General features: G+C 35.3%; 1 protein-coding gene across 3 annotated transcripts in view; it reads left to right on the forward strand.

Moving 5' to 3' along the window:
- Window positions 1–22643, forward strand: part of tou (bromodomain adjacent to zinc finger domain 2B toutatis) — a 90092-nt gene that overhangs the window by 34167 nt on the left and 33282 nt on the right. For all 3 annotated transcript variants that reach the window (XM_072523806.1, XM_072523807.1, XM_072523808.1), the window contains exons 11-16: window positions 553–671; window positions 893–1047; window positions 5230–5434; window positions 9244–9288; window positions 10493–11391; window positions 12629–12800. In XM_072523806.1, coding sequence (XP_072379907.1) covers window positions 553–671; window positions 893–1047; window positions 5230–5434; window positions 9244–9288; window positions 10493–11391; window positions 12629–12800 — 1595 coding nt within the window. The remainder of the gene's footprint in view (window positions 1–552; window positions 672–892; window positions 1048–5229; window positions 5435–9243; window positions 9289–10492; window positions 11392–12628; window positions 12801–22643) is intronic.

The raw sequence follows: 22643 nt of genomic DNA on the forward strand, positions 1-22643 counted from the left end.
CTCACAATCTTCGAGGAGTCGGCACATTGCTTGATAAAATATTTAGCGATAGATGGATAACTAGTAAAGGTCTGTTTCTCTGGCCGGCAAGATCCCCACAATTGTCACCGTTAGTTTACTGTATTTGGGGACATGTTAAAAATAAGGTGTTCTCTGAACCTGTGACTACCAAGGAAGATATGATAGATAAAACTAGATTATGATAACGTACTGATTGCGTAAACGTGGTAGCACTACTTAGAGATTCGAATAAGACCACAAAAGATTACTACTTGGCCTTGGAAGAAAAAAAGTTATATTTTCGAAATAAACTGCTTATTAAATCAAATTTAATAGAATTGGCCTTTGTCAGGAAACGTTATATCAACCTTTTTTTAGCACTTATATAATTCCGGTACTAATACACGTTGGTTTTTAATTCTGTTAGCCGTTTGTTGGCATAAATGAGGTGTTTTTCAACAATATACATTACAGTAGTTTTAAGCTATTCCCCAGTGCCTTCTTTGTTCCAGTGTTTTCTTTCTTTTACTGATTTTTGCTTAACTTTCTTAGGTTGGAAAAGAGAAACGATCATTAGAGGTTTGACAAAAAACGGAAACCTAAAGGGCGATGTTACGTATACAGCACCAGATTCCTCGAATAAATTTAAACAAATGTCAGATATTTCACAGGTGAGTACTCCCAAATTCACTTGTTTTGTATAGTTTGATCCAAAAGTTTTTATTGAAGGATTTAATTAATTTTGTGATTGTTTATAATTCGTAAATTAATTGGTCATGTATTTTTATTTGTTCTTATATTAAGCTGCATAAAAAACGGTGACTTTAAAATGTTTACAAGGTTTATAGTGCAAGTGTTCCATCTTTTTCTAATTTTCATCTCGTTTGTCTAGTATTTGGAATACCAAAAATGTTTGGAACTTTCAAAAGAAAATTTTACCTTCAGCTGTAGAATAATATTAGGCGATTACCTACAACCTGTTCCTACAGAAATTCAGTTGGAAGGGAATGAATGTATTCGACTGACAGAAGAGGACATGAATAGAAGGTCAGTATTGTGCGTTTTTATAGATCTTGAATTTTTAGAGGAATGTTAAGTATAATTACAGTACTAGAGGCCCTTGGCGATGTTAATTATATAAGAAACCTTTAAATCATATATTATGTCGATATCGTTTATTGGCATGTTCTTGCTCTTGCGAGATACGTTAAATGTGATTTTAGATTATCAGTAACTGTATGGTTGAAATCTTATATGTTTTTCTTTGGGACAACCGAATACATACTCTCAAATAACTAGAACTTAAATTTTTTTTAAAACGATGCTGTTTTCTAACATGTGAAATAGATATGACAGCTCAAATAAATCAGGTCCATTATCACTTATGTATTTTTCTGATTATCTAACAATAAAACACAGCTGTTTCAGCAGAGTGGCTTTCTCAAGTGATGCATGTTTAATGTGCGTCTTTATACACTTTATAGAATTTAACTGAATAAGTTGAAGAGGGGTGAGCTGTTTGTCTCAAGTTGACCATTCAAAATTATATCTGTATTTTTAATTGATTAATTTCCATAGATTCTAGTAAAGATAGCTTAAGGCCTTTATTTTTAATATGGAGAATTTTAAATTGGTCATTATAAGAATGATTATGATCGTGAAGGTGAAGTGTGTATGTAGAATATGTTTTTCTATTATTGAAATCCCTTTTGTGGTCTGCTATACGTTTGTTAAAGGTTTTACCAGTTTGACCGATGTAAGTTTTTGGACAGTAAGTTTGTATACACCACTGTTTATGACCTTTTTCTTTTGGTTCTTCTCGTTCTTAATATATTTGCTTAAATTGTTGTTTGTTCTGATAGCTGGTGTTATTCCTTTCTTTTTTGTGTATTTGGCTATTTTTGTTGATATTGCCTGTATATGAATCGCGTATTTATGAACGGATATAAGTCACAAGAATGAAGTTTTGAAAAAATTTAAAAAAAATTGTTTATATTTGAAACAAATAAAAAATTTGTGATTTTCCTGGAAATTATTATGTATACTGATTTTAGTTAATTAATAGATATTTTATTTGTTATTCTATTCGTCTGATTATTTCCTGATAAAATTCTTGATAATTTTCAGGAAGATACCTAGTTATCTTTTGAATATCACGTTAATTGGAATGTTTTCATAGGATTAGCGCGTTCTTTCTTTTGGAAGTTAAACATTTTTGGTGTTCTCACTTTTTAGAACAAAGGAACTGGTTAGTGCTCCATCGATAAACTTCAATGTTTCAATAAGCCTTTTTTTGTATGATTGTAGCGGAACTCCATAAAACTTTAAACTGCGAATGACTGCTTTTGTGAACGTTGAATAGATTTAGCGGAAGTTTCAACAGAAAGGCACGTCTTTTTGTAATATTTGGACCACCATTTTTTAAAATCCAAAACGTCGTTAGTTCTGACCATTTGTACAGTAAATTTCTTGCTCTTTGCAGAACTACAGATACGAATTGGAAATTTGTGTACAATTTTTTCAAACTTTCCTGTGTCAGTAAGCGCAAGGCAAAATCGGATCATAACATTGTGTTTATTTTGGCCACCACAGCCGTCACTGTAGAGGTGAAGTTCTTTTACTGTGGTAGGTATGTTTTGCTTCGAATAGTTGAAAATAAAAGAACAAGTTTCATTTGGACCTTTTTTAACCACTTCTTCATGGTAAAGAAAAAACTGGCCACTGTTGTCTTTTAAGTTATGAATACTGAATGGAAATACTGATAACTGATGTAAATAAAAAATATCTTGAACTGGAATCGACGGTAATGAAATGTTTTGCATATAATCGAAGCAAAGTCTAATAACGCTGTCATTTTCTTTGCAAATTTTTTTCGTGTTTTGAATGCTATGATAAAATTTTTTAGAGCGTCTTTTATACACCGTAAGTTCAGCTAAGGCAGCTCTTTTAGCTATTTGATTTAAAGAGGGACTTGTTTGTGCATTTAATATTAAGTTTTTCACATTGGCAGCATGAATCGACTTGCGATCGCCCAAATTTATAGTCAAAATGCTCTTTAAAAATAGTATAATATGTTGAATATTTGACATTAATTCTAGCATGCGTCTCTTTGAATAAGGAATGCATAATTTTTACAATAAGCTTTGCGTCTAGGTATTGATATTCTTTGGATGAATACCTAATGACTTTGTTTGACAGGAAATGAAAAAAAGTGCTCACGTATAATGTGCGTAATATTACCAGGAACAGTTTTTCTATTATTCTGTAGATCCCTCAAATCTTTAGGAGGTTTTCCGAGACGCAAAAGAGCTTGTAATCTTTGTACTGTTTTAGAACTTATGCCGTGTAAACTTAAAAATGCATGTTTACAAACTTTGCGTCGCTTTGTGTTAACTAACACAAGATAGTCAAAGGATGAAGTTCTTTATGATGCTTCTTCTTTACGTAGTCGTCTCTTCTTAATAACTTTCGTCTCTATTAAACCTTGCAGATAAATATCTTGTTCATTTTTTGTTGAAAAAGAATATAATTTTTTTATTATCTCAATTTTGTCTGCTGCGCTTATCTTCTCAAAACATTTTGACTTGCACCTTCAATAAAATAAAATTGTTCAATAAACTACAAAAATAATAAAAACATTTGAAACTTACGTGCAAGGTTTTCCAATGGCCTTTCCTGGAACCATGTGTCCTTGGTAATTTGTATATTGTTGTCCCAACAACCGATTTCTCTTAATTTTAAAAGTTTTATACTCATCTGGGTTTTTAACTCCCTTCTTTCTCTTTTTTCTCAGTATCACTCATATTAAACCAAATATGTAGTATTTTACACAACAATCGCCGAAATATCAAAGTATTTGTCTATAAACATCAACAAAACAACCTGCTTGTCATTTATCACCAAGCAAAATCGCTGCGTTCATGACACTACTAGCGCCAGTCAAAGATCAGCGACAAATTTATGAAACGATATAAGTTAATGACAAACAAAATTTCGTCATAATCTCAATTTACATAAAGTAAGAAGAAGACTTATTCCACGGCTTTCTTATGCAGTTTTTTGTTTAAAATTTGGTTTGTTGTTTGTTAGTAGGATGGTAGGCTGCCAATTTATGTTGTATAGGATGGGATGATGAATTGTGTATAGCGGTGTCAGTGTTTGGGTTTATGAAATACGGAGAACTCATGTTTGTTTTTAAGTCTGATAATTTTTAAATCTAGAAAATTTATGGATTTATTCTGTTCTGTTTCTGTTATTAATTCAATATGACTATAGAGTGAATTTATGTAAGATAAGAATTTGCCAAGTTGCTTGTTAGTTCCTGTAATGCATTGCAGTATATCTCCAACAGTATAAAAACTGTTTGAATACGGGATGTTTTCAAATCTTAAAATTTTAGATGTAGTGATTGCATTTTTAATATTATCTTATAAAAGGTTGTTTATTAGAATAAAAGTTTATAGGAAAAGATTTTTTACGTCAAACTAAATTAATCTGAAGTTGTTGGATAATTGAAAATGTATTATATTAACAAGTTCAATTGTGTTTTTACGGTAAATTCAGTGTGTGTCTGTGTGTGTGCTAAAATAATCTAACATTTGTTTTTTAATTTTATTTTATATGACGGAGCTGCGTAAAAAATACAATTATTAAAAGAGTACAATTATTTAGGTGGCTGTGGGTCATAATATTGAGGTATTTCTGTTCTATTGGAATTAATATTGATTTTAAATTTTCTAACGCCAGTTTAATTTGTTTTTGATATTTTCTCGTCGGATCTCTATTTTGCAATTGCACTTGTATCTATGTTGTTGGCAGTTTTGTTTAACTCTACTTTCATCTACACCTAAATATTCTACAGTTGTTTGATTGTTATGTAGCCTTTCTCTAAAAGTTGTATCTCGCTATTACTGAATTTAGTATCTGTTAAATTTATAAATCTATTGAAAAAACTAGAGTTCGAAAAACTTTTTGTATAATGAATATTGAGTTTTTTTACTATTGCAAATTAGATTAAGTTTCTTCTCCATATTTCATAAGGATCATTTTTCTCTCAAAAGGAAAAACTTAATGTTGGTTATTTAATTATATATCCATATTTTTTTACATTGTGCTTTATTCATTTACTAATTTACATAAATATATAGTTACAAATACATTTTTACATGAAAGAGGAATTCTACATTCTAATCTCATTCTCTTTATTTTATTCCTTTTCTTTTTATGTAGGCTTGAAGAATTTTCATTTTCAATGAGGACAAGTATTCCAGTTGAACAGAGAATCGAGTTGGCAAGAAAGCAGCAAGCAGCTAGAGAAGCAGCACGACAAGACAAAGAGCAGACTAAATTAGCGCATGCGCAAGAAAACGAATATTTTGAGAGGCAAGAACAAATCAAATTCGAAAAGGAAATTAAGCATCCACCAATGATAGAGGTAACAAAATAGATTAACTTGTTTTATTAAAACTGTTTTGAAGCTGTTTAAATATAACGCGTACAATAGATAAAATATTTTGTTTGTAAAAAAAGCAACCTTATATTTGGAAATGTTGATGTTTCGAACATTGAACAGTGAACCAAAATTACAATCATTTTTTTTTTTTTTTTTCAAAAACGTATGCTTCTACGATCCTTTAAAACTGCAACTACGCGTCTTCTCGTAATTCTAACGATGTTATCGTTCATAGTTTAAGTAAGATTTTTGCATATTTTAATTAAAGCAATTTTTACTTTTACTTCTATTTAATTCTTAATTTTCTCCCTGGCATGTCCCAGAGATGTTCATACATTCAGGTCAATTAATGGTTTGTGTTAATTTGGACTGTGTTAATCATTCAGAATTAGTAAGATTGTTCCAGGAACGTTCGATAGATGAGAATGACCTGAAAATCATAACGAACCTTTATATGAATCAAGTGGCACCTGTGAGAGTAGGACTGGAATCTACATATTTCTCAATCGAAAAAGGTGTACCACAGGGTTGCGTTCTGTCACCCCTTCTTTTTAATCTTTACTCTGAAACTATTTTCGATAGAGCCTTAAGTAACACTGAAGATGGAATCAAAATCAACGGACAGACTATTAGTAATCTTGGCTATGCTGATGATACAGTCATAATAGCTGATAGCCAAGAAGTGCTACAACGGCTAATAGATAGAATAAACACTGAAGGAGAACGACTGGGCTTGAAGATTAATATAGACAAGACGAAGGTAATGGTGGTTAGCAGAACACGAAATATGCAATTAAGTATAAGAGTAAACAATAAGAACATCCAAAAGGTCCCCAAGTTCAGATATCTCGGTAGTTGGATAACTGAAGATCTAGATCCAGACATAGAGATACGTAGCAGGATTGAGCAAGCCAGAACAGCATTTACTAATATGAGAACCTTGCTAAGCAACAGCAGCCTTAACTTAACGCTTCGATATCGCTTTGTAAAATGTTACATTTACTCCATACTGCTATATGGTGTAGAAACCTGGACCATAAAGGCCAATGTGATGAACCGATTGGCCTTTGAAATGTGGGTATTTAGAAGACTACTTAAAATTCCCTGGACAGATCACACAACAAATGTCGAAGTATTAAATCGAATGGGCAGAGAACGATAATTGCTGCCAAAAATAAAAATAAGAAAAACTGTTTATCTGGGTCATATATTTCGAAATTCCAAGTACCAGTTCTTAAAGCTTATTATGGAATGGAAGATAGAAGGAAAACGTGGCATCGGAGGAAAGAAATACTCATGGCTTAAAAACATAAGGGATTGGACAAACCTCGCCCATGCACTCTTTAGAGCCACACAAGACCGAGAGGAGTATGCCAGAATTGTCGCCAACATCCACTAATTGGATAGGGCACCATAAGAAGAGAATGGTTTGTATTTCCATCATCATAATAATTAGCTCGACAATCCGTTGTGAATCTTGGCCTGCTCACAAAGAAGTCGATACTCCTATCGATTCCTGGCAACTTCCCACTCTTAGAATCTGTAGGTCTTCTTCCACATCATCAATCCGTCTCCTTCGTGATCGTCCTCTACTTCTTGTGTCCTCTGGTTTTGAAAATGTTAAGCTCTTCGTGTATTCGTGATCTGATATCCTAGCAATGTGTCCAGCCCATCTAAGTCTCTGTACTTCAACGAATTTCACAATATCTCGATCGGTGTATAACTGATATAGTTCAAAGTTGTATCTTCGACGCCATAGCCCATTTTCATTTACGGCCCCAAAAATCTGTCTAAGAATTTTTCTCTCAAAAATACCTAGAAGTCTTTCATCATTTTGAGATACGGTCCACGTTTCAGCCCCATATATCAAAACCGGTCTTATTAAGGTCTTGTATATATTGGGCTGTACTGCACGTTTTATATTTTTATTTTTTAAATGTTTCTGGAGACCGTGAACAGTTCTGTTTCCTATTGCTATGCGTCTTTTTATTCCGTCGCTTGTCGTGTTTGTTGCTTTACTAGCGATCCAAGATATATGAATTCTTTGACTTGCTCAAAGGTATGGTTGTTAATTTGAATTCTCTGTTAGATATTTGGGGGGTTTTTATAAACCAACATATATTTGGTTTTTTCCTCATTTACCATAAGTCCTAATTCACTTGCCGCGTCCGCAAGCCTTGTAAAACACTGCACCATGTCTCTCATACTTCTGCCCACTACAACTTTATCGTCAGCGAATGCGAGAATTTGCGTCGGTCTATTAAAAATAGTTCCATTCATTCTAATATTTAATTGTCTGATTGCCTTTTCCAAGGCAATATTAAAGAGGAGACACGCCAGCGCGCCCCCCTATCTTATACCATTAATAATGTCAAAGAACGTAGAGTTTTCTCATTCGATTCTAACGCATGAGCACACGTTTTGCATTGTTAGTTGGGTCAACTTAACTAACTTAGGTGGGATCCCAAAGTCTATCATTGCATTATATAATGCAGCTCTTTTCACACTGTCATAGGCTGCTTTGAAGTCGACGAAGAGATGGTGTGTATGTATGTTATATTCTAGTGACTTTTCTAGAATTTGCCTATGTGCTTGAATTTGATGTGTAGTTGACTTTCCATCAGTAAATCCGCATTGATATTGACCAACAATATTCTTTGTAACATGTTTAAGTCTTTCAAACAATACATTGCCGAAGATTTTATACGCAGATGTTAACAGAGTAATGCCTCTATAGTTCTTACACTCCAGTTGATCACCCTTTTTATGGAATGGACATATTATTCCTTTGAGCCACTCTTCTGGTACCAATTTATTCTGCCATATACTTAAGTACTATTAATTTATGGATTGCTGCAAAAAGTTGATCACCACCTTTTTTATACATTTCCGAACAGATTTCATCGATTCTTGGAGCTTTATTGTCTTTGAGTTTTAGGATGGCAGTTTACACCTCTTTTCTCACTTATTCCGGTTCCACGAACTTCTTCCAATTCGATTCTAGTTCGAACTACAGCTCTCTGCAGCCGTTGTTGAGCGTCTTCTGCCTTGACCTCTACTTCAACATATTCTTCAGTTTTTCTTTTTCAAATTGTAATGTTAATATGGATCGTCAATCACTCATTATTAACTATTACGATAAAGGTGGTAACGATAAACACAATTGAATCATTTAAAGGTCCGCAGAAGAAAAAATACACGTTAAACCATAATAGTAAAAAGAACATGACCATCGTTATCTACATAGCCAATACGCAAACGAAACATATTCCGGAAAAGATTTGATTTTACTTTTAGAGCTTCTGTACCAGTCGCTCTGATGAATCCTGGTAGGAGGAAATACATATAAGCGAATATACAGAGGCACTATATGTGAAATCAAATCTTAACTGTCTTTTCTTTTATTTCTGTTTACTCTTTATGAGTACAAGAAACCAGTTCACCAAGGATCTTTGCTTGGATGAGAAGATATGTTGTAGAATACAACTTTTAGATTCCCCATGTCTTTCTTACATCTTTTTCATCGTCTGTTTGGCCTTGCAATTTATAGAAGGCACAGATTAAAGCAAAAATCTGAATTTTGGTTTCGTCAACCAAGAAATCTTCGCATTTCTACTTTGGTGTTTCATATTCCTTTCATTTCAGAAAATTGAACTTTACCAGTGGTGATTTGATTGCTTAATTTATTTCATACAAATTACTCACTAGTCTTTCTTCAGGATGTGAAAGCAAAATTCCTAAGAAAAATTTTTTTTTTAGTAACTACACTGATATGTCTTATCTTTTTTTAGGATAAAGAACTAAAAAAGCAGCAAGCCACCCTTCTTAAAGAACAGGTAATTATTTTTTTTTACAAAAATATTTAATAAAATAATAACGCGAATTAAACACATAGTTTGATTTATTTATACTGTTTATTTACTTCTTGTGCAATTTTTATAAAATACAGCTTAAAACTACCTGCTACATAACGAAATTTGTCTTCATAGACGTGATTCGTAAAATTTAAGATATTGAGATAATTTAAGTAAAAAAAATAAGGATAAGACTTACTCACAATCAATTTATTCTACCATCAACGACCGGTTTCGCATAATATAATTTGCTATGCATCTTCAGGTCAACGGTACGTGGTAAACTAAATGCTGAAAATATAATTAACCGTATTAGGGTGCTGTCTGGTATAGAACATACAGCAATTATGTCAATATTATATGTGTGTGATTTTTATATGTGACTTTAAAATTGATTAAATAAAACAAAATAAAACTTAAGTGAAAAAACAATCTAGTAAAATTGAAATTAAATAAATAAATATCACTTACATGCCGATACAAGGATTATGATCAAATGTTTGAGAAAACATAGTTAAAAAATTGTAACGGTAAACATAACAGGTTTACCACACAGGAATGAATTATATGGCCTCAAAAAGAAATTGATAATTTAATTTTAAGCATGCCAATTCGGAGTCAAACTGTAATTAATGCTGCTGGAGGGGACACAGATTATTAAATTAATTTGGTTTTAGATTTTTATATATAAAATTTCCATTAAATTAATGAACTCATAACTCTTGTTTGATTGTTTCATCATAGAGAAATCATATTTCACTGAAATTAAGATTAATTCATTGCTGACTAGTCAGACAATATAGCGATATTACACTTTTTAAAATTCTATCAAATTTGATGTACATGAGAAAAAAACTTTTTGTTTCTTAGACATTATTGATATAAGTGATGGATTCGACCGTTACTTGATGGAAATTCATTTTATCTAACAATAAAACTTATAGTCTAAGTGTCTAAAACTTTTGTTTTAGACACTTATACTATAAAGTGTAAACACATACCAAAAAAAGATCACTTGAGAAAGGCACTCTGCCGAAACAGTTGTAGTGATAACGATTTAAAATAAATTTTGTGGAAGTGTTAAAAACAAAAGTTTTCAGTGTTTTATTGTTAGACATTATTGATATGTTTATTTAAAGAATATTTAAATTTAAAAACTAATACAATCTTTATGTAATTATTGTAGGAACGAGAGAGAAAACGTCAGCACATGATACTCATAAAAACATTGGAAAGTAGACGTAAACTGGAAGCAAGAGAACGTAAAAAACAACAGCTTCTCGCGGAAAAGCAAGCAAACAAGGAAAAGAAACTTGAGCAAAGGAAACAAGAATTGGAAATCCTGTCTGAAATTAGAAAACCGTGTGAAGATCTGGAAATTGATCAGACGTTTTTACCAGAATATGAGCGAATACCTGGTCTGAAATTGTCGGCAAAAGCATTTGGTGATCTCCTGATGGTATTCGAATTTTTGCACAATTTCGGCGAGACTCTAGGTTTCGATATGGAATCTCTTCCTACTTTAAATTCTCTTCAGCATGCTTTACTACCTAGTAAAATGTCGACGGAATACGAAGACGAACTATTTTCGATAATGACTCATCTACTAGTTTGTGCTATTGAAGATCCGGGAATACCCAATCCAGCAAGATACACAACAAATCTAGGCCAAAGTTTAAGACAAGCTGATATAACTCCTTCAAATATATCGGAAATTCTAAGGATATATTTGTACGCCAATGCAACTGGAGAAATTAAGGCTTTAACTGGAATTCATTTCGAAAGAGAACGTGAAAAGAGAATTGCAGATCACCATCAAAATGAAGACGAAATGATTATAACCCAGACGGGAAAGAACGCGCAATATTATGAATTATTACACGGCAATCAGACATACAAACTATCAGATTTGTTGAAAAACCGACCGTTTATGAGCCTTTGTCCCACAACTAAGGCTGAAATTCTAGCATATATTTGTAATGAATTGCTTCAGAACAAGGCTGTTATCAGGCAGATCGAAAATTCTTTGGAAACTGTGATACAACAGAAAAAAGAAAAGTGGTTACTCGACATGAAAATCAGGAAGTGAGTATTTAATATAAATTATGTTTTTTATACTTGATATTTATATTGTATAGGTTCTATATATTTGAAGGGTATTTTAATAACAGATGCATAAAGTACACACAGCGTCAATTAACTCGGACTTTCTCTATAAAACCAATTTTAAAACCTTTATGTAAATAATTCTTTTACAAAAATGATCTCGTATAAAATACCGGTTTTTATGCGGTATTTTAATGAAACAAAAACGCCACAAAAGTTTTACTTTTAAGTTTTTCTATAACTACAGCATTTGTTATAATTGTCAGTTCTATCCAAATTCTGGTTTTGAATAGTCGCTCTACATCAACACAACTAGTTAAATCATATTGTTCTGAAGCCATTTTCTTGTGGCATTTTAAAGTAATTACTATTTAAATGGGAATAAGCCACAATTAAAGGTTAAAGTACGTTTATTGACGTTTCAATTTCCACTTCGGAAATCGTTCATTTTCAAAAATAAAAAAAAAACGATTTCCGAAGTGGAAATTGAAACGTCAATAAACGTACTAGAGAGAGATCAAAATTATATTTCCTCTTAGTCTACCGATTGAAACCCGAATGTTTCAGATCAAATTTAACACTGTTTAAAATAATCTACTGCGTTGCCATGTGTATGATAATTATCGTTTTATACGAATTCTTTAAAGAACAGTTTTAGCAGAAAGGATATAAGTCACATGGAGATGAAATAATACTGTATCAAACAGACAACAAAGGTAGAAATTCCTCTCAATAGACGAGAGAAAGCAGCAGCCAATAGGCTGAAAACAAGAAGTCACTTGTCTCAAGCAATATCACGATCTCTGCAGAACTAATAAAAGGAGGAGACTCTGTATTGAAAGCCATACATGATATAATACTTAACAGATTAAGCAAATACCACAAGAATGGAGTACTGGAGTTTTACTCCCAATGCACAAAAAGGGAGACCAAATCAAATGCAAAATAGATAGCGCAATTACGTTGTCAAAACAATGATGATACATTGATTTGTTCTCTGATGTATCTTTCCTTTCTTATCTATGTAAGATTTCATGTATCTTTCAATGTAAAATACGAATTATAATGAAAATAAAATCTTCTAATGGTAAATCAGTGATTGCTCAAATAAATTGTTGATTAAAATTGTTTTTTACTGACTGGATATTTGTTGAATATCTATTTTTCGATTTGCAAATTAAAACGAATGTATTTAAAATTTTTGACATCATTTTAGGTTAACGCTACTCCACAATAAGAAAATCAGAACTGAAAGCATAGAAAAGTCCCATCTGCGATTTGATGAAGAACCATTAGCAGATTCTCCTTCGTTAAACAAAGACGATCTACTAGATGAAGAAGATAATGAGTTAAGTGATAACGAAAGCGTTGGTACTCAACCAGAGGAGGTAAATATTAACAATAATAATAAAAATAAAATAAAAAGTAGTATACAGTATTGTTGTAGTCTTTCTTCTGTTTAGAGTTTGCTTGTCACACTACGTGCATGTGTGTGTTGAGTTATTTCTTGACTAACATAATTAATCTTAACTACAATCAATATTATTTGAAAAACTAATCACATTACTCAATTTTCGTCATCTTCAGAATTTGGTATTGTTCACAGATCGTCGCTCTCCTTTCCTAGTTCATTTCACTGTTTGGTACATTCAATTGGATATATAGAGATCTGGGTCACTAGGGTTGATGCGAAGAAGGCTAAAAGCGAAACGATTTTGCGCAGACTGGTTTGGCAGAAGTAACGGATATAACTTTGTGATGATTTTGGTGGGGTCTCTATTTTAAATGTAATCGGTTTTTTCCCGACTTTCGTTAGTTTTTTTAAAAGCGGAAGTCAAGAAAAACCGCCAAAAATATATTGTATGGTAAACAATAATATAAAGATAGAGGTAGTTAGTTTTACTCCCATTTCCAACAGGTTATGCATGATTTGATTAAAAATCAAATACAAGAAATTAAGTACCGTTTATGTGCACTCTCCTTCACCAGAAAGATATGGAGGAGAAAGAAGCTTTTTAAAAAGAAGTATACATATGCTATTACACAATTTCGAACAAGATGTAAATTATAGGCGATTTTAATGCAAATATTGGAAAATAGATATCAAACCAGTTATTGTAAATCATAACAAGCATACTAAAATTAATGCACTGAAAGCAAAATCCGTTAACAATGGGGCTGATGACGAATGAACAGAGAGGGTAGCAAACAGAAAAAAGCTATACCGATCATCTTAGAGTATAATAAAACAGAAACTAGAACAAAATACCAACAATATATAATAAAGAAGCGAAGAGAAGTTGTCACGGGCAAAAAGAGACTATCTAAATAAAATAAAAGTAACAAGCAGCACAGTAGTACAAAGAAGTAGAAGATTAGAAGAAGGGATATCAAAATAAAACTATATTCTATAATGAAAAAAAGAATAGGTACTCGAAGGAACAACCAAAGTCCATAGAGATGATTTGACCACTATAAAGAGATTTTTAGGCATGAAGAAGAAAACACTACTTACGACTATGAGAATAAGAGTACCACAACACAGACCGAGAAAACACTTACTAAAAAAGAAAATACAATAGCAAACATGATAGCCGAATGGGGAGATTAGTCTAAAGAAGTTGTTGTGGATGTCCCTTGTCCTCAACATAAGATTAGCACCAAACTTCTAAGTGTTTGATTACAAAGACTGTGATTAATAAATCTTTGTCGAAGCAGCCACCAATTTTACAATTTGTGTTAACACTACTAAATTTAAAAACTTGACCACTTTACTATGTTTTATGCGATAATGCGTGGTGAAAGCGAAATAATTTTACGTAGCGCGTGATGGCCGTCCCAACTGGGGACGTAAGAGTGTATTGTGAGACTTCTAGTGGAGAGTATCAAAACCTATTGTCCTAACCACAACGTGTTGTCTTCTGTAAGGGCTACGTAGAGAACGGGTGAGAGTTATGTAGAGAACGATTGATATTGCCGTTCATACTGGGGACTTGAGAATGTGTTTAGGCCATCAAAGAACCAGCATTTTATAGGAAATTGTAGTAACGGTCTTACATGAATCTTTTCAACGGTTCTTTTAACGATCTTTTTTATTGGCTTCTAGTTTGTGCGTTCAAGAACGTTTTTATAGTCAACTATTAAGGAACCTTGTAGTATTAAGTAACCTTTTAGTAAAAATATAACGATAAAAAATACAGATGTGTGATTTATGGCTTACAGTTACGTATATAAAAGTAATAAAAAATGTCTTAAGACCAGATATTAAAATCTTTTAACGCGAATATATTATGCAGGTGCCTGACCACTGGAAAAACTGGTCTGCAGGTATAGATTAAAAACAATTTGAAAGATTTATGAGACAGTTAACTAACTCTCAATCTATTTTTGTAGTAAAGATACATTTAAAAAGAAATATACTACAAAGAACTAGGGTACAGAGGCGTACACTGTATTATTAATAAAGAAATATATTAGGGCTATATTAAGAAAGAATTAAGTTTTGGCGATACGTTTCACAGTCTGTAATAGAAGTATTTTGCCAAATCATTACAGGAGTATGGGAAGGAAAAAACATGCCAAGTAGATGGACAAATGTATTTTATCTCAGAGATATAACTATCGGATATAGCAGCCTATAAAAAGTTGGCATAATAATCAAATTGGAGAACCTGACGTTGTAAAATATATTAAATTAGCACGCCTTCGATGGGACATGTAATTAGGCGAGATGAAGATGCAACGATCAGAAAAGTTTTCAACCGAAGAAGACCAGTGGGAAGACGAGCCAGAAGAAGACCAAAACTTAGGTATCAAGATAACATAGAGGATGATCTAAAATCCATCGGAGTTAAAGCATGGAGAAGAATTGCCAGAGACAGGGGCGAATGGAAGATTGTTCTGAAGAAGGCTTTGGCTCATAACGAGCTGTAATGCCACTGATGATGATAATAATCAAAAACTGATTAACAGAGATTATTGAAGAGAAATTAGGATAATTAATGCAGGTTTTGAAAAAATAGATCGGTAACTGACCAAATTTTCATAATTCGGACGGATGTCATTTTGCTAAATTATTTGAAATGAGATGATATGGCAAGTGATACTAAATTTTAAAACATTTTTATTACTCGGTATGTTACTTGTGTGCGATTCTGTCACGCCAAAATGATTTAATTGCTAATAAATGTATTACTTAGTATATAATCTCCCGGCATTTTGTATGTTTACGTCACTAAAATATGATTACAATGGTATACCGTAACTTAAAAATTTATTAACAAACAATAGTTGAGAGCTACATGTTTGGTTTATGATAAAATCCTTTGACTATCATCAATCAATCATTGACCATAACCTTCAACAAATCAACGACGAAACACAGGTCGAAGTTTTAAACGAAAGTATCGTAAAAGCCCTTAAAGAAGCGGAGAAGTTGTGCTGTCCTAAAATGAAGAAAAAACATGAGAAAATAAGTCTCAACACTAAAAATCTGATTGAAGAAAGAAGGAGGCTAAAAGACAGGTATAACACAAACTACGCAGAATTTAGTCAACTCAGTAAAACAATAAACAAAGAAATCCAAAAAGACATACGGCAACATAACATGAGAGAGGTGACAAGGATGATAGAGAAAAATAGAAGTCTGAAAGTTCTAAGACACAACATGTCCACAGGAAAAAAGAACATACATAAGTTAAGAAATAAACAAGACGACATTGTGACTGATAAGGAAGAAATAGTGAAAACAGTGGAAGACTTCTACAGACAACTCTATGAAACAAGTGAATCCGATGAAAGACGCCCCTTACCAAAGATAGAGAATCAAGGCTCAGAATTAATGTCGAACATTACTATTGACGAAATTAAAAATGCACTTCGGGTGATGAAGAACAATAAATCCCCAGGTGAAGACAGGGTAATGACCGAAAGCATAAAACTAGGAGGAAATAAGCTCTTACTGACACTTGCTAAACTGTTCAATAAATGTCTGTGCGAAGCGATAACACCGACGCAGTGGAACAACGCGGAAATCATCTTACTTCATAAGAAGGGAGATATCAGCGACCTTAGAAACTACCGCCCCATTAGCTTGTTGTCACAAGTATATAAGCTATTTATTACCAACCAAGAGTTATTACCAACAGGCTAGGAAGTAAGTTGGATTTCTATCAGCCAAGAGAGCAAGCAGGTTTTAGAGCAGGATATGGCACGAATGATCATTTACAAGTAATTAAGAACTTAATAGAAAAGAGTGTTGAATATAACAAGCCATTAGTCATGATATTTGTTGACTACGAAAAAGCTTTCGACACAATAAGTCATCAAAAGATGTTAAAAGCCTTAACAGAGTGCCGTATAGATCATCGCTATATAAACATGATAAAATACATCTATCAAAATGGGACAGCAAGTGTGAAACTGGCAGATAAAAAGACCAACGTATTTAAAATAAAACGGGGAGTGCGACAGGGAGACACAATTTCGCCAAAATTGTTTACAACATTATTAGAGCATATGGTTAAGAACGCAAATCTGAGTGAAAAAGGAATTAATGTCAATGGAGAAATGCTTAGTCATTTGAGGTTTGCTGACGATATTGTCCTTTTTGCTGACAGAATCGATGATTCAGTATCGCAACTGGAGAAACTATACCTGCCTCCCTACAAGTAGGATTAAAAATCAACCACACAAAAACACAAATTATAGTTTATTCGTCTTCCGGGTTTGGACCGTGTCATTTGTGAGTGACCCAAAAGTGGGTTCATCTCGACGTTTCGCTACAATTGTATGTAGCTTCTTCAGGAGAACAAAAAAGAAAGAAAAAAAGAAGAAGAAAAAGACAAGAAGATGGGTAGTTAGCAACGGTAACTCAGTTACTCAACGCAACCAGAGGCGAATACTAACTACCAAGATGGGCATTTGGTCACAGTAACTCAACTACTCAACGCAGCCAGAGGTGAAAACCAAATGCCAGGACAGGGATTCACGTCCAACAGCTCAGAACACTAACGCGTCGAGAGGCAGGGAGTGAATCCGACGGTTACTCCGCTACCGCTCTATTTATAGTCGCGGTGACCTGTCGTGTCGGGACGTATCGGCACACTCCGTGGCGCGAACGTCAAGAAGCGCGCGCTGGCCAATCATGTGGCTGCATCGTGGTAGCGGGACCGGACGGCGGCTCTAGACTGGGATTCCAGATGGGAGACAAGTAGTATCCTTCCTCTCGATTGATATTATGTGGATTTTTACGGATCTCTAGAGATTCGCGGATTTTCCTGGAATAAAAGAAGGGGCTCTTAGAAATGATATGAGTTTTTTCGAACAATATGGAATGACCGGTTTCTTGGCAGTGTTCTGCAACTGCAGAATGGGAGAAAAGACCTGATCGAATGCATCTTTGATGCTCTTGAATCCGAGTTTTGACGGAACGACCAGTTTCGCCAATATACACTTGTCCACATGAACAAGGAATAGAATAGACACCACAGGAAGATAGGGGCGGTAATGGGTCCTTAGGAGAGGGTAGATATTGTGAGATTTTCTTGGGTGGTCGAAAAGTAGTCCTGATACCTTCCTTGCGAAGAATTTTGCCAATCCTATCAGTGACACTTCGAATATACGGAAGAAAAGCCACAGGCGTATTACCCGAAGATTCTGAATTTGTCGTCCTAGGGTGTAAAGGGGGATGTAGATGTCGGTGTGTAATATTTTGAATTGTGGACTTGGAGTAACCGTTGGCGACAAGGGTTTTTTGCAGATGGCCAAGTTCTTCTCTAAGGTTGTCAGGTTCAGAAATCGAAATGGCCCGATGGATGAGAGAGTTGATCACAGAATTCTTTTGGGCAGGATGGTGGTGTGATGAAGCATGTAGGTAACGATTCGTGTGAGTCTTTTTTCTATAAACAGAGTGACCCAATCGGCCATTGGGCTTGGAGGTGACTAACACATCGAGAAAGGGAAGGGACCGATTATTTTCTACTTCCATTGTGAATTTTATACTCGGATGTTGTGAGTTAAGATGATCTAGGAAGGGAGAAAGGGTATGTTGACCATGGGGCCAGATGATAAATGTATCATCCACGTAGCGGAACCAGACTTTTGGTTTTAAGGGGTAAGATTCTAGGGCTAAAGACTCAAAGGCTTCCATGAAAATGTCAGCAATGACAGGGGAAAGGGGAGAACCCATTGGTGTTCCAGATATTTGTTTGTAGAAATTGCCTCTAAAAGAAAAATATGTTGAAAGGAGGCATTTTTCCGCAAGATCTGCCAAAACCAAAGACTTGTTATCATTGGTCAAGTGATCTCGCAGAACAACTAGAGAGTCATGTATGGGGATATTAGTAAATAGGGATGATACATCGAAACTGACGAGAATGTCTTGGGGATCGACCGTGAGGGAGGAGATTAAGGTGATGAAATGTGTGGAATTTCGGACATAAGAAGAGGTACGACCAGTATAGGTCTTAAACTGATTCGACAAGTACTTTGCGAGTTTGTAGGTAGGAGAGTTAATCGTAGTCACAATGGGACGAAGAGGTACGTTGTCTTTATGGATTTTGGGAAGACCGTAAATTCTGGGGCAGATGGAGTTTTTCGGAACTATGGACTTCTTAACATCATCGGAAAGATCGGATTGTTTGATGGCATGGGAAATTTCGCGTTCGACTCTAGGAGTGGGGTCTCGAGAAATTGTGTTATAACAGGATGTATCCCTAAGTAAGTCGTTTACTTTCTCTATGTAGGAAGGAGTATCCAGGATGACTGTGGCATTACCTTTGTCTGCAGGAAGGATTATTATCTCAGAAAGAGAACGGAGATTTTTGAGAGCTATGAATTCCTCACGAGATATATTGGAAGTAGGGATTTTGGCTGTATCAAGACATTTAGCGACGTCAAAGCGGATACGGTCGGCTGGAATTTTAGGAATTGTGCGGAGTGCCGCTTCCACATTTGAAACTATTTCTTCGGTAGGAATTCTGGAAGGAGTGATAGCAAAATTAAGACCTTTAGATAGAAGACTGCTTTCTGCACTTGTTAATTGGTGAGAAGAAAGATTAACGACGGTAGTATTAAGAGGTGAAAGAGAAGTAGAAGTGGTGGAATGTGATTTTTTCTTAGATACAAGGGATTGGAATTTCTTTTTGTGAGTTTCGTTGCTTAGAAGAAGGATTTTATCGGCTTGATGATAGGAAATGCGGTCTAAAAGTGACCAATCATCGACACTAAGAATACTGGAAAGTTCAAGATGCAGCTTAAAAAGTTTTTGGGATTGAAAATTAAGGGTTTTTCGAATATGTTGAATCCGTTCACGAAGTAGAGATAGGCTGGCTCGATGTAGAATTCGGGAAGAAGATGAAGAGGAAATGTGATGTTTTAGAACAAGAAAATTGGGAACCAAGTTATTATCACGACATCTAGAGAGGAAGGTGAGCGAAGAAAGTAGAGATGAAACTTTAGAGCGAAGATTGGAGAACTCTGAGGTTTTGCGGAATATAACCTCCCCGTAGAGGTTGGTCAAATGAAATCGTAGGCTTCCACGGCCAGAGTCAGAATTATAGTTTATTCGTCTTCCGGGTTTGGACCGTGTCATTTGTGAGTGACCCAAAAGTGGGTTCATCTCGACGTTTCGCTACAATTGTATGTAGCTTCTTCAGGAGAACAAAAAAGAAAGAAAAAAAGAAGAAGAAAAAGACAAGAAGATGGGTAGTTAGCAACGGTAACTCAGTTACTCAACGCAACCAGAGGCGAATACTAACTACCAAGATGGGCATTTGGTCACAGTAACTCAACTACTCAACGCAGCCAGAGGTGAAAACCAAATGCCAGGACAGGGATTCACGTCCAACAGCTCAGAACACTAACGCGTCGAGAGGCAGGGAGTGAATCCGACGGTTACTCCGCTACCGCTCTATTTATAGTCGCGGTGACCTGTCGTGTCGGGACGTATCGGCACACTCCGTGGCGCGAACGTCAAGAAGCGCGCGCTGGCCAATCATGTGGCTGCATCGTGGTAGCGGGACCGGACGGCGGCTCTAGACTGGGATTCCAGATGGGAGACAAGTAGTATCCTTCCTCTCGATTGATATTATGTGGATTTTTACGGATCTCTAGAGATTCGCGGATTTTCCTGGAATAAAAGAAGGGGCTCTTAGAAATGATATGAGTTTTTTCGAACAATATGGAATGACCGGTTTCTTGGCAGTGTTCTGCAACTGCAGAATGGGAGAAAAGACCTGATCGAATGCATCTTTGATGCTCTTGAATCCGAGTTTTGACGGAACGACCAGTTTCGCCAATATACACTTGTCCACATGAACAAGGAATAGAATAGACACCACAGGAAGATAGGGGCGGTAATGGGTCCTTAGGAGAGGGTAGATATTGTGAGATTTTCTTGGGTGGTCGAAAAGTAGTCCTGATACCTTCCTTGCGAAGAATTTTGCCAATCCTATCAGTGACACTTCGAATATACGGAAGAAAAGCCACAGGCGTATTACCCGAAGATTCTGAATTTGTCGTCCTAGGGTGTAAAGGGGGATGTAGATGTCGGTGTGTAATATTTTGAATTGTGGACTTGGAGTAACCGTTGGCGACAAGGGTTTTTTGCAGATGGCCAAGTTCTTCTCTAAGGTTGTCAGGTTCAGAAATCGAAATGGCCCGATGGATGAGAGAGTTGATCACAGAATTCTTTTGGGCAGGATGGTGGTGTGATGAAGCATGTAGGTAACGATTCGTGTGAGTCTTTTTTCTATAAACAGAGTGACCCAATCGGCCATTGGGCTTGGAGGTGACTAACACATCGAGAAAGGGAAGGGACCGATTATTTTCTACTTCCATTGTGAATTTTATACTCGGATGTTGTGAGTTAAGATGATCTAGGAAGGGAGAAAGGGTATGTTGACCATGGGGCCAGATGATAAATGTATCATCCACGTAGCGGAACCAGACTTATGGTTTTAAGGGGTAAGATTCTAGGGCTAAAGACTCAAAGGCTTCCATGAAAATGTCAGCAATGACAGGGGAAAGGGGAGAACCCATTGGTGTTCCAGATATTTGTTTGTAGAAATTGCCTCTAAAAGAAAAATATGTTGAAAGGAGGCATTTTTCCGCAAGATCTGCCAAAACCAAAGACTTGTTATCATTGGTCAAGTGATCTCGCAGAACAACTAGAGAGTCATGTATGGGGATATTAGTAAATAGGGATGATACATCGAAACTGACGAGAATGTCTTGGGGATCGACCGTGAGGGAGGAGATTAAGGTGATGAAATGTGTGGAATTTCGGACATAAGAAGAGGTACGACCAGTATAGGTCTTAAACTGATTCGACAAGTACTTTGCGAGTTTGTAGGTAGGAGAGTTAATCGTAGTCACAATGGGACGAAGAGGTACGTTGTCTTTATGGATTTTGGGAAGACCGTAAATTCTGGGGCAGATGGAGTTTTTCGGAACTATGGACTTCTTAACATCATCGGAAAGATCGGATTGTTTGATGGCATGGGAAATTTCGCGTTCGACTCTAGGAGTGGGGTCTCGAGAAATTGTGTTATAACAGGATGTATCCCTAAGTAAGTCGTTTACTTTCTCTATGTAGGAAGGAGTATCCAGGATGACTGTGGCATTACCTTTGTCTGCAGGGTGATACATATGGTGCAGAGACATTAACACTAACCAAGAAAGTAAGAAATAAAATTTGTGTTACCCAAAGAGCCATGGAACGATCGATTTTAGGCATTTCTCGTAGGGATCGGATCACGAACAAGGAAATAAGACGGAGAACAGGAGTGACAGATGCCATAGAAAGAATTATGACCCTTAAGTGGAACTGGGCGGGGCACATAGCTAGAATGTCGGATAACAGATGGACACAGCGAATAATACAGTGGAGACCGAGACAAGAAGCACATCGAAGTAGAGGTCGTCCACCCACAAGATGGTCTGATGACAAAACGGATCGACAAAAATTGGATGCAAACAGCACAAAACAGAAATACATGGAAAAGACTGAGGGAGACCTATATCCAGCAGTGGATAGATCCGGGTTAAATGATGATGATGAAAATCCTTTAGAATTCTTTCATACCAGCATTTTCGTGACCTCTCACGGGGCGTGTGTTATTTTTTTTAATTTGTTTTCTTTGGAAATTTATATTTTACGAAAAATCGTTTCCTGCGAACTGAAACCTCTCTTGTCCTCACGCTGTCTCTACTCTAATAACATTTTAATG

Source organism: Diabrotica undecimpunctata, chromosome 2 (genome assembly GCF_040954645.1).
Source record: "Diabrotica undecimpunctata isolate CICGRU chromosome 2, icDiaUnde3, whole genome shotgun sequence".
In the NCBI taxonomy this organism is placed as follows: Eukaryota; Metazoa; Arthropoda; class Insecta; order Coleoptera; family Chrysomelidae; genus Diabrotica; species Diabrotica undecimpunctata.